This window comes from Sceloporus occidentalis, unplaced genomic scaffold (genome assembly GCF_023333645.1).
Source record: "Sceloporus occidentalis isolate IW3139 unplaced genomic scaffold, rSceOcc1.0.p SCAF_29, whole genome shotgun sequence".
Taxonomy (NCBI): Eukaryota; Metazoa; Chordata; class Lepidosauria; order Squamata; family Phrynosomatidae; genus Sceloporus; species Sceloporus occidentalis.
The window spans coordinates 5,484,565-5,495,204 of record NW_028317009.1 but is presented as its reverse complement, the minus strand read 5'-3'; the positions used below and the strand labels follow the sequence as shown (position 1 = coordinate 5,495,204).

General features: G+C 37.3%; 1 protein-coding gene across 1 annotated transcript; it reads left to right on the top strand.

Annotated features, from left to right (window-relative positions):
* The first annotated feature begins 4,631 nt into the window (after positions 1-4,631).
* LOC149299197 (26S proteasome non-ATPase regulatory subunit 7-like) lies at positions 4,632-7,429 on the top strand. The gene is made up of 7 exons (XM_089486449.1): positions 4,632-4,705; positions 5,372-5,463; positions 5,789-5,881; positions 6,084-6,181; positions 6,442-6,522; positions 6,687-6,778; positions 6,997-7,429. The coding sequence occupies exons 1-7, from the start codon at positions 4,632-4,634 to the stop codon at positions 7,427-7,429; spliced, it is 963 nt and encodes a 320-aa protein (XP_089342575.1).
* Positions 7,430-10,640: the final 3,211 nt, after the last annotated feature.

Sequence of the window (10,640 nt, the reverse complement as noted above, 5' to 3'; positions counted from 1 at the left end):
AGTGTATTGTTTTCTGTAATATATTAACATAATTTTGTCAAATTATAAGAGCATCGTTTTGGATATATTTACCAAATCTTACATTATGTTTCAACCGTTTCACTTGAATAAAGTGCTGTCTTTGTTTTATTATAAAGCCAATTATTATGTTAGAATATCTCAAAACAATAGAACACTTGCGAGATTCAGAAAGCAAAGTGACAATTTCCTTTCTGAATCTTCCCTTTGATTCCCTTAGGGATAAGAAGAAAATATGGTAGAATCCAGTTCAAATTAGTGAAGTCCGGGTGTGTTTTCAGCATAAAGGCACAGTGGGTCATTATAATGACATTTAATTTATCCCTCGATCATACTGTCATTTTTCTTCAGCTGCCTTCCTGGCATGCTGAGATTTAAAATCTCCTCTAACTGAAGTATAAAGTAAGTAGAGAATTGAAGAGCGATTCTCACATACAGAGTGTGCATGTCAAAGGTCAACACAGTTTACTGGTATTCCTGGCCAATGCTTCAAATGTTAAATCTTTCAGTACCATAGTTACTGCTTGACACAATTTAACAATCGTAATTTCTTGCTTAACGATGTCAAAGGTTTTCGGGGAACTGAACGAATTTCACCAACAATATATTTCTTTTTGATTACCAAGTGGTTAAAATGATTTTAAACCAGACAGCAAAATAAAGCAGTAATAAAATCAATAAAAGGTGCTTAAAACATTCCTCCTATTAGGTAATGGCATTTAAAGTATCCGTAGCTTGTACTGGCACTTAGGATATGCCCAAAAATCAATATGCTAAATTACTTATTGAACTAGTTAATTTGAACATTCAGTTTTATACGTATATTGATAAAACAGACAAAAGAAATCAGCATAGCAATAGGATCCATTCACAAGACCAATTTCGCCCTCTAGTGGAAGCTGTCTCACAGAGCATTCAAACTTCATGAAATTTCCACTTCACTTCTTGAACACGCATGTGGTGAAAATTGCTTGTTACCAAATGTAGAACGGTCTACTGGCCAAAAAAAATAAGGTTTATCACCGTTTCTATCTTCCTCAATATGTATCTGCCTGGAGATCTATGAAGGACAAGTGCATGACTCTGCAGAGGCAACATCGGTTTGGTTGTATGTAGCGTTAAGGGTAAAACGCTAAATTATTAAGTTCATGGGCAGAAAAATATTGTATAACTATAAACACTTTCCACTATTACGGAACAAAAAAATGATCTGTCATAAAAAAAAAAAACACAATGTAATTTCCGTCACCATACAATATGATCTTACAATAATGACACCTACCGATAAGACTGATGACACCTACATACACATAGAGGTCCTAATGGTAATAGTCTCCAGGGAATATGACCACTATCATAAAATAAGACAAATACTTTTGGTAGTCCAGCAACATTTGCTTACCTGGTAGCAAATGCATAACAGCATTCCATATCCTTACTGTATGTTTGATAGGAGAATCAAAGAACGCAGATCGGCCAAATCAATGTCATGCGATGAAATCAACGCTACGACACAATGAAAAATATTTTAGGGTTTTGAGTAATATGTACAAACACTTTTTTCTTTGTTCGGTTACTGCTTTAAATCTAGATATATTTCTAACTGTATTCCTTGGAACTCATTATGACCTCAAGATTGTAAGCATGCAAGCCGGTCTTAGTCTGTCCATTCTCGTCTTGAATATATGTATTGTGTTGCTGCGTAAATTGTTGGCGCTATATAAATAAAAGATAATAATAATAATGAAATTAGCATTTAGGGCACATATACCCTTTGTACAGCGCTACTGAATTTGATGGTGCTATATAAAACAATAAATAATAATACATACAACACCATTTACCTCTGGATATCTTCATTAGTCACACAAAAAGAAACAAGGGCTTCCAAAAATGATCAGGAAGAGAACCTCAAGAATAAGTATGTCCTACCTAATGTACTTTATGTCAGACTTCTATCATCAAAAATCTATTTTTATTTATTTTTTTTAATCTCTTTTTTTGCCCCTATCATCTTCCTGTCTTTAATGTTTTAATTGAAAGTGTCCCTGTTTTGGAGGCCAAGACCCTCTCCTTTTCTCTCCCCTCTTCTATGAGCTCAGAGTGGTGGCTGGGTATGATTGTGTCCTATTATACTGTTTATAAACTCAGCATTAAGTGTTTTTAGAAACACGTGTAAGAAATGTCTATTCTTCTTCTTAAAAAGTTGCAATACTGTAAATGTAAACAACATGACAGATGTTTCAAACCTAAATTGGGTCAATATTAGGTATATAACGTAAATAAGTCCGCTACAACGTCATTCAAAAGGCCCTTTAACAGAAGTGTCCTTCTTATCGCTACGTGCAGGGCTTAACCCTTTGAGTGTTACGGTGCTTTCCTATTTTATGGACCCCCGGAGACCCCCTCACACACAGCTGATACTTTTCTTAAAGAAACCTACTCATAATAACCTAATTCGAAGCAACCTTTGCTTAAATCCTATAAAATTGTGTGACCAATATAAAAAATTACAGTAATTTCCTGTATCTGTCAAAATTCTTACTTACAGAGCAGCCATGTTATATGTGCCTGCCAATTGCATCTTGTCAAAGAAACGGTTACAATAAATTTAACCAATATGATAAAAACGATAATATTTTGAATTTTATTTTGGGGGGGATTGGAGGGTATTGTGTAGATTAATTATGACATTTATAATAACTGCACACCTTCCTCAGTTCATCATAAAAAGTATTACGATTAAATCGATGTTACCTCTGACTGGGACAGGAGGCCTCTTTCCTCGATGTTTTGTCTCATTCTTCACTCGGGTAACTGTTGTTCATCAATGACATCATCTCGATGAGGTACCGCTAAGGGATGGCCTCAGGGTGACACAGCCGACTTCCCGCTCGAACGTCGCCAAGTAACAAGCAGCGCGCGGGAGGACGCCCATTGCACGTGACCGCGGAGATGCTTCTAGAACGCGGGTTCTGGTGATTGGTTCCTCTTGATGGTGGGCGTGGGCTTCGTCTGCGGACCGCTCCGCTGGTGTGTGTCGGCTCTTTGTAACGTCGTACAAATCATCCTAAATAAGTGCCTTGAAGGTATCCCTACACAGAGCGCTATATTAAGCACATGACTGTTTGGCATCTCTTATACAATAATGTGATACCTAAAAAATAATAATAATTTTAATAAAGTCTGCTGATTGCTCCTTTTTAACACCTTGAACCCGATATTAACATAATATGTTAATACCACCATGCTCCACGGGGGGGGGGGGGGTATTCATAAGACAAAGGGTGCAACAGATATGGATCACCACAACAAGCAGTGGAATGTTCCTGCACACTCTATTTTTTGGGGGGAGGGGTGCAATTTAATATGAAAAGGGTTCCTGAGACTAGAATTCTTCCTGTGTGGTGGGATATGGATCCAAATAATTATTTTGACTTCTTGTAGGCAGAAAGTTAATTGATTTCCCTTTGCGGAGTCACTTGCATTACATTTATTTATATAGCGCTATCAGATTCCGTAGCGCTGTCTTTCAGTGTGTGACTTGCCCCGGTGTCAAGTTGCCAATATAAATCCGTCTCATGATCAACACTTGCAATATATTGGAAATAAATAATCTATCGATCCATCTGATCTATGAGATTGCGTTAAACACCATCAGTTCCACTCAGAGAGTATTCTTTGTTATAGCATTATTTTTATTATGATTATTATTATTATATATTTTTTTACTAATATTATTTATGTTTTTACTACTATTATTATTACTATATTTTTAACTATTATTAGTATTATAATTTTTTTAACTATTATTATTATTTGTTTTTTACTACTATTATTATATTTATTTATTATTAAACAGCCAAGTAAATAGCATTGCATGACCCTGCATCCAGGGATGAGGTTATGAAATATTCATGGTCCTACCCAGTTAATGATAGACATTACAAGGACTCTCATGCATGTGCGGACCCCTCAGTGCTACTTAAGGTTAATTTTAGTGCAATTAACTAGAAAGTCAAGCTTGAGCTGAGAAAAATAGTTTGCTTGTGATTTACCAAATCAGGAATGGTCAAAAAAAACCATTTATTAGATAATTTGACAAAATATAAACCTTAACATAAAAATGCATGGTGTTATCCTGCTTAAATAATCTGTTTAGTTAAATTAAAACATATTGTTCCTTTTTTAGACAAATTGTCAGCTACATACATTTGCTATGTACTATAAATAAACACAACAAATAATATACACATATATTATATATATTATATTATATATATATATTATATTTATATATATATATATATATATATATATATATATATATATATATGTACTTTAAATTACATTATCCTCACTGCTCCTAGTGTTATGTCCATATGCCATTCGCTTGCATGCCCGTAAATATTGATTACATTAATAGCAAATGCAGACGGTAATTTTTTCAAACTCTCAGCAATTGCCTGTACAAATATGGCGTCCAAACCTGTATACACAACGCTACTTCCTGAGCTGTGGGAATTCCGACCTCTTTCCTCCGGAAGTGGCGTGAATGGTGTCAGTAGTAGTGGATTCCGGCCGGTGTCTGTGTATCATTGTATTCGGGAGAAATGCCTGAGCTGGCGGTAGACAATGTTGTGGTTCACCCGCTGGTGCTGCTGAGCGTGGTGGATCATTTCAACAGGTAAGGACGAAGATCGGCCTCTTTAATGTTCCGGTGTGAGCTGCTGACTCATGGCCGTATAGGCCCAAACTACCAGCCCGGGGATCTAGGGCCTACAGTGGAGCAGTGTCCGGCTAGGGCTTTTTATTATAGTTATGCAGCACATTGCTGGGTCAGAATATATGAAGTCTCCCCCTTAAAGATTGCTGGGCTTCCTGATTCCAGCACCAGTCACCATGACAGGGCTCTTTAGCCATTGCTTCCACTCCATGAGACTGGAGGAAAACATGGTTGTGTATAAATGCTCAACCCTTTCTGTGTTTTACATCCATTGTGTGCAAGGGGTTCGTCTTCTCCCCAGGACTGTGGAGCTGCAGTTGTGATGAGAATGCGCAGCTGTCATCATTTCTGCAATACTCAGTAACTTTACGGTGTATAATGTGATTATTATTTGTAATGGCATATTATAGCTGTCAGCTGTGGTCTATGACCAGTGTTATACGTTGAGCGTATGATTGACACATGTCATTCCGTGGATCCGGACTAACGACATATGTAACTAACGTGTATTAAACCTTCCCTGCCCTTCCATACAGTGCTGTGAAATATGACGGTGCTGAATACATCAATAAATATTAATCCCCTCTCACATTACAATTTTTTTGTTTCTGTCTTTGTCACCAACAGGATAGGCAAAGTTGGAAACCAGAAGAGGGTTGTTGGTGTCCTGCTAGGTTCTTGGCACAAGAAAATCTTAGATGTGTCCAACAGTTTCGCAGGTAAGAATTATTTCTTAAGTTGGTGACTTGAAGACATTTGCAGTTGTTTTATAGATTAGCAGTCCCTTTATAGTGTTTGTATGACAAGTATTTGTTAAATTAAGCATTTCCTTCTTAGTTTGTGAAAATACATATCTCATGAAGATTATTAGCCGGCCAGGTTCTATTACACAAGCAGTATTACTCCTTCCTGTATCTTATTACATCAGCAGTCCTGTTTCCTGGCATTGCAGAGCAAGCTTCCATTGTAGAAATGTTGCTATGCTGGATGATATCTGCTCATAATCAGTGCCATAATAACCATTAAGATGTTGATTTCCCCCAGTTCCTTTTGATGAGGACGACAAAGATGATTCTGTCTGGTTTTTGGATCACGACTATCTGGAGAATATGTACGGAATGTTCAAAAAGGTCAATGGTGGGTGTCTCTTAGATTTGTATTTTTTCAGCAGTCGTCATGTTTATCTCTCTGTTTTATCTTATTTGTGGTCTACTATCCAGTCTTACTATAAACCATTTCATACATACCCTCTTAAACATCCAACACATCATATTCACGTGCAAGGTATTAACTGTGATGTCTACTTTTTTTCACCCTCTTATATTTTATTTTTTTTTAGCACGTGAGCGGATAGTCGGCTGGTATCACACAGGACCCAAACTGCACAAAAATGATATTGCCATTAATGAACTGATGAAGAGATATTGCCCAAATTCTGTAAGTTTCATTATTTTGCAGAGAACACTTAGTTATGATCTAAAAGAAAACTTTGAATCTCATTCTCAGATTCTCATGCCCATTGGAAAGAGCTCTACAGCGGTTAATGGATATATACTATTATATGAGCAGCTTGCCAGTTTATAGGTTATGGACACTGTGACAAGTGTTTGGGAATTATTACTTTGTAACAGACATAAAATCATTTACCTTATATTTGTGCTTTGCGTACTCACAGAAAATTACTTTTTGTGTTCCAGGTTCTAGTGATCATTGATGTGAAACCCAAAGACCTGGGTCTTCCCACTGAGGCATATATATCTGTTGAGGAAGTTCATGATGTAAGTTTGCCATAGCAAAACATTGAGCCGGTGTAACTACTTTACAATTATCCAAAACTTTTTTAATTTAATATTCCGCGCTCACAAACCCACAGAAATCAGCAAGCGTGCACTGTGATGGCATAAGTATTTATCTTTTAAAACACCAATTTCCTTACCTATAGGACGGCACTCCAACATCAAAGACATTTGAACATGTCACCAGTGAGATCGGCGCGGAGGAAGCCGAAGAAGTTGGTGTGGAGCACTTGTTACGGTACAATAACAGTTTGTTTATATAGTGGGTAAAATATGTGCATAAGACTGTAAAATACTTAAAGTAATTATGATGCAATATCATCAAACCTGCAGTGATACTGGGGAAGTAATTTAATGTGGACATGTAGAGAATATAGTAGTAAAAGTCCTGATAACAACAGACGTTTCATGTGTAAGTACAAAGAATGTTCTAAATGTTGGTATCTTTACTCACAGAGACATCAAGGACACCACAGTGGGAACATTATCACAGAGGATCACAAATCAGGTACATGGACTGAAAGGCCTGAACTCCAAGCTGCTAGACATCAAGAGTTACATGGAGAAGGTGGGCACCGGCAAATTGCCCATCAATCACCAGATAATCTATCAGCTCCAAGACGTCTTCAACTTGCTGCCTGACGTTAACCTTCAGGAGTTTGTCAAGGCCTTTTACCTAAAGACAAATGACCAGATGCTGGTGGTTTACCTGGCATCTCTCATCCGCTCTGTGGTTGCTCTTCACAATCTTATCAACAACAAGATTGCCAACAGAGATGCCGAAAAGAAGGAGGGTCAGGAGAAAGAGGAAGGAAAGAAGGAGAGGAAGGATGAGAAGGAGAAAGAAAAAAGCGATGTAAAGAAGGAAGAGAAAAAGGAGAAAAAATGAAACTGCTCTATAATTAGCTTTTTTTGTTATTATATTTGGCAGAGCATGGGTAAATCTTACAAATCGAAATGAGCTGTATTTCAGGTCTGATAAAGGGTTAAACACTTGGTACAGGCAACGGCTTTTTAAGTAACCCTCTCATAAAAGTATCTTTTTTTCATCTGTACCCTTTTGGATTATGGATGCTCTGTATCAGACAAGTGTTTGCAAGATTGCCATTTTCCACTCCCACAGTGAAAAGTAGCAATGCCTATTTGTATGAGAGAGTGTGTGGTAGATTATGTCTGTAATATCACCTGCAAAAACAATTAAAAAATCTGGTTTATATATATGTCTGGTGTTTGTTTATATGTGCAGATAGCATGTGTGGTTACCAAGAGGAATTTTGGCAATTATCTTCACAAGGTAGTTGATTCATCATGGGGGTAATGTATAGAAAGGTGTTTATGTGCAATGTTTTACAAGTGGTCTCATCACCGTAGCAGCTAAATCCATTGGCTGCCATGGTAACAACATTTAAATATTTTAATTAACAATACATTTAAATGATCTTACTGGAATAAACAACTAACATCATTGTTGCTCTAATTATAATTTGGTAACAACTAGATTGTTTCCTCATTTGCGTTCTGTTCTATAAAACATTAAAACAAACATCAAAGCTGTTAAAATTGCAGTCAACTAGGATGACCGACAAGTAATTGCGAGTGCTTTCTTATGGAATATATATATTTTATTGGAGACAAACCATGAGTTGAAGCCCAAATCCAAATCTAAAATATATTTAAAAGAACTTGCTGAACCATCTTTGTAGAAGTCCGCACAACACAGACATTTTGCAGGTTTGTTGCAAGCCTGTTGGATAGACCAAAAACATGTAGTTCCATCTGATTACCACTAGGTGACAGTAGTGAGGTCCAAGTCTGGATTACCTGTGTGATACATGCCAGTATAAATACACAGTACTATTATATTTTGTTTATATAGCACCAACAATTTACGCAGCGCTTAATACAATAAATATATTCAAGGGGTCTGACAAGACGATACATTAGGCGGAGAGAGCCCTGCTCGCAAGTTTACAATCTAGAGGGAATGGGGTAACGAACATAAGGCACAGAGAAAGGTGAGAGGTAATGTATCGGTATCCGTGACAGGGAAGTTCCAGCGGTTCAGCTTAAAGAACGTCTGCATGTTCTGTATGCAAGTAGGGCTGAGTTGAATCATTAAGAGGGTAGCTCAAGATAAAAGTTAAAATATCGGGGCTACAGTGTGAATATAATACTGTTTTGGAAGATGTTGGAGTCTTTTTTTTGTTGGGAGGGGGCGTTGTGTACGTAAAGGTGTAAGTGGCTACTATGTTTTTAGGATGAAGCACTGCAGCTCAGAGAAGAAAAAAAAGATTTATTACAGAAGCTGACAATACGATTTCATATTCTTTCCGTTCCCCTTGTTTTCGTGGTTAGGTGTTTTCCTGGATAGTCTATTTTTAAACCATGCAGGATTTGTTCAATTTAATTTGTCGCAAGTTTAGTGTTTCTGTTCTATTAATGTCCCTGAACGAGCCCACACCTTTTGGCCCACTTCCTTGGAAGATGGTAAGAAGCAGAAGTCCACAATTGTATTAACTGCTATACAGGGCCACAAAGCCAGAAACATTAAGAAGGGAACAACAGGATGAAAGCCTTTCTCCATTATTATTGTTGGGAATGCTGCATATAACCTTATTCCCAACCATATGTCACGGACTTAGGGATTTGTCACGGAAAATTAAGCGTGGTACTCATGGCTCTACTAATAGGGAAACAAGGGGCGAACAGACATTAATTAATACAAACTATATTTATTAAAAATATATATATAAGCGTCAAGGTTTTCAGTGATGTGAAAAAAGCTTCCTGACAACAACCAAAACCATACACATTTTATATATATATAAAAAAAAACTAGCTCTGAGGGTACAAATATGATTTCACATTATATATGAATGCAAATTTATACCGGTTTCTAACGGCATCCAGAGAAGTCGTTTTGTATCTTGGACAGTTGTGGGATTTTTTGGCTTTTTCCCCTTGTTTGTCACTAGAGAGAAACTGTATACTTTGGGGTTCAAAAATACCCCCCCCACACACACTTGAATAAACCCCAAATAACTGGTAATTAGCACCATAAATCCTGACTGGTGTCATGTTTGGCCTTCAGTAGATTTATCCAACGGTGCAATGGCCAGTCACAGATACCTAACGCTTTCATTTAAAGGGTCGATGATGCCTTAATGCGTTTGGATTTCTGCCTCTCCAGAATAACCAGTAAAAGTTAAAGCATGTTAAGAAAAAAGAAATCGTGAGAAATCATTAAGGACGTGATTGCATTATGTGTGCGACCAACTTCGAGGGTTTGTTCGCTTCTGAATCTGTATAGTTAATAGTTAAAGTAAAAACAAAGAGACCTTGTGAATGTTTGAAACCTCCATGAGCTGGCACAGGAAGCGATGAATACGGGGAGAATTTGGCAAGCCGACCTGTGGTTTGCGTTTAATTTCTCGGCTGACGAATGGTCACACACAGACACACACACCACACTTTCTTATTTTAGCCGTCTTTCCAGGGAGAGACTAAGAAATGTTTGGAGGACTGTCTGATTCTTGAGATACGAAAACCAACTCGCAGCTAGAAAATCGTCATCCGGAATAAGGGGGACCTGGGTCATTGGATTTAATGATTGTCTCTTTAAAGTCTCAGTTGCAGCTTGTGCCGCTGTCCTGAAAGTTTAATACCAAAAACATATCACTAAAGCATTACCCAGGTGACAGCATTTTGGCCCAAATCAAGGGACCCTGCCAATACAGCCCCCATGTCTGCCATAACCCTATAATTAGTAGATAATAATGGCCCATGCCAATGTAGCCCCCCATGCCGGTAATAACATTGTAATTACTGGTACTGAAAATAAAATGTTTTTCATTGCTAGGAGACTGGATACAAGCCATGAAACCCCCTGGCGCGTGTACCATATCATTAAATGCCTGTCCTTAAATTATTCTTGGAGAAGAAATTTGATTCCCATTCAATAAATGTAATGTAATAAAAATGTAATGCTATAGGGGACATATACAAGCAGCAGCACTAGGTACAGATCTCAATTACGGTGGGTATACGACATATATATATATATATATATACACACATGCATACAGATATATAGGCAAAGC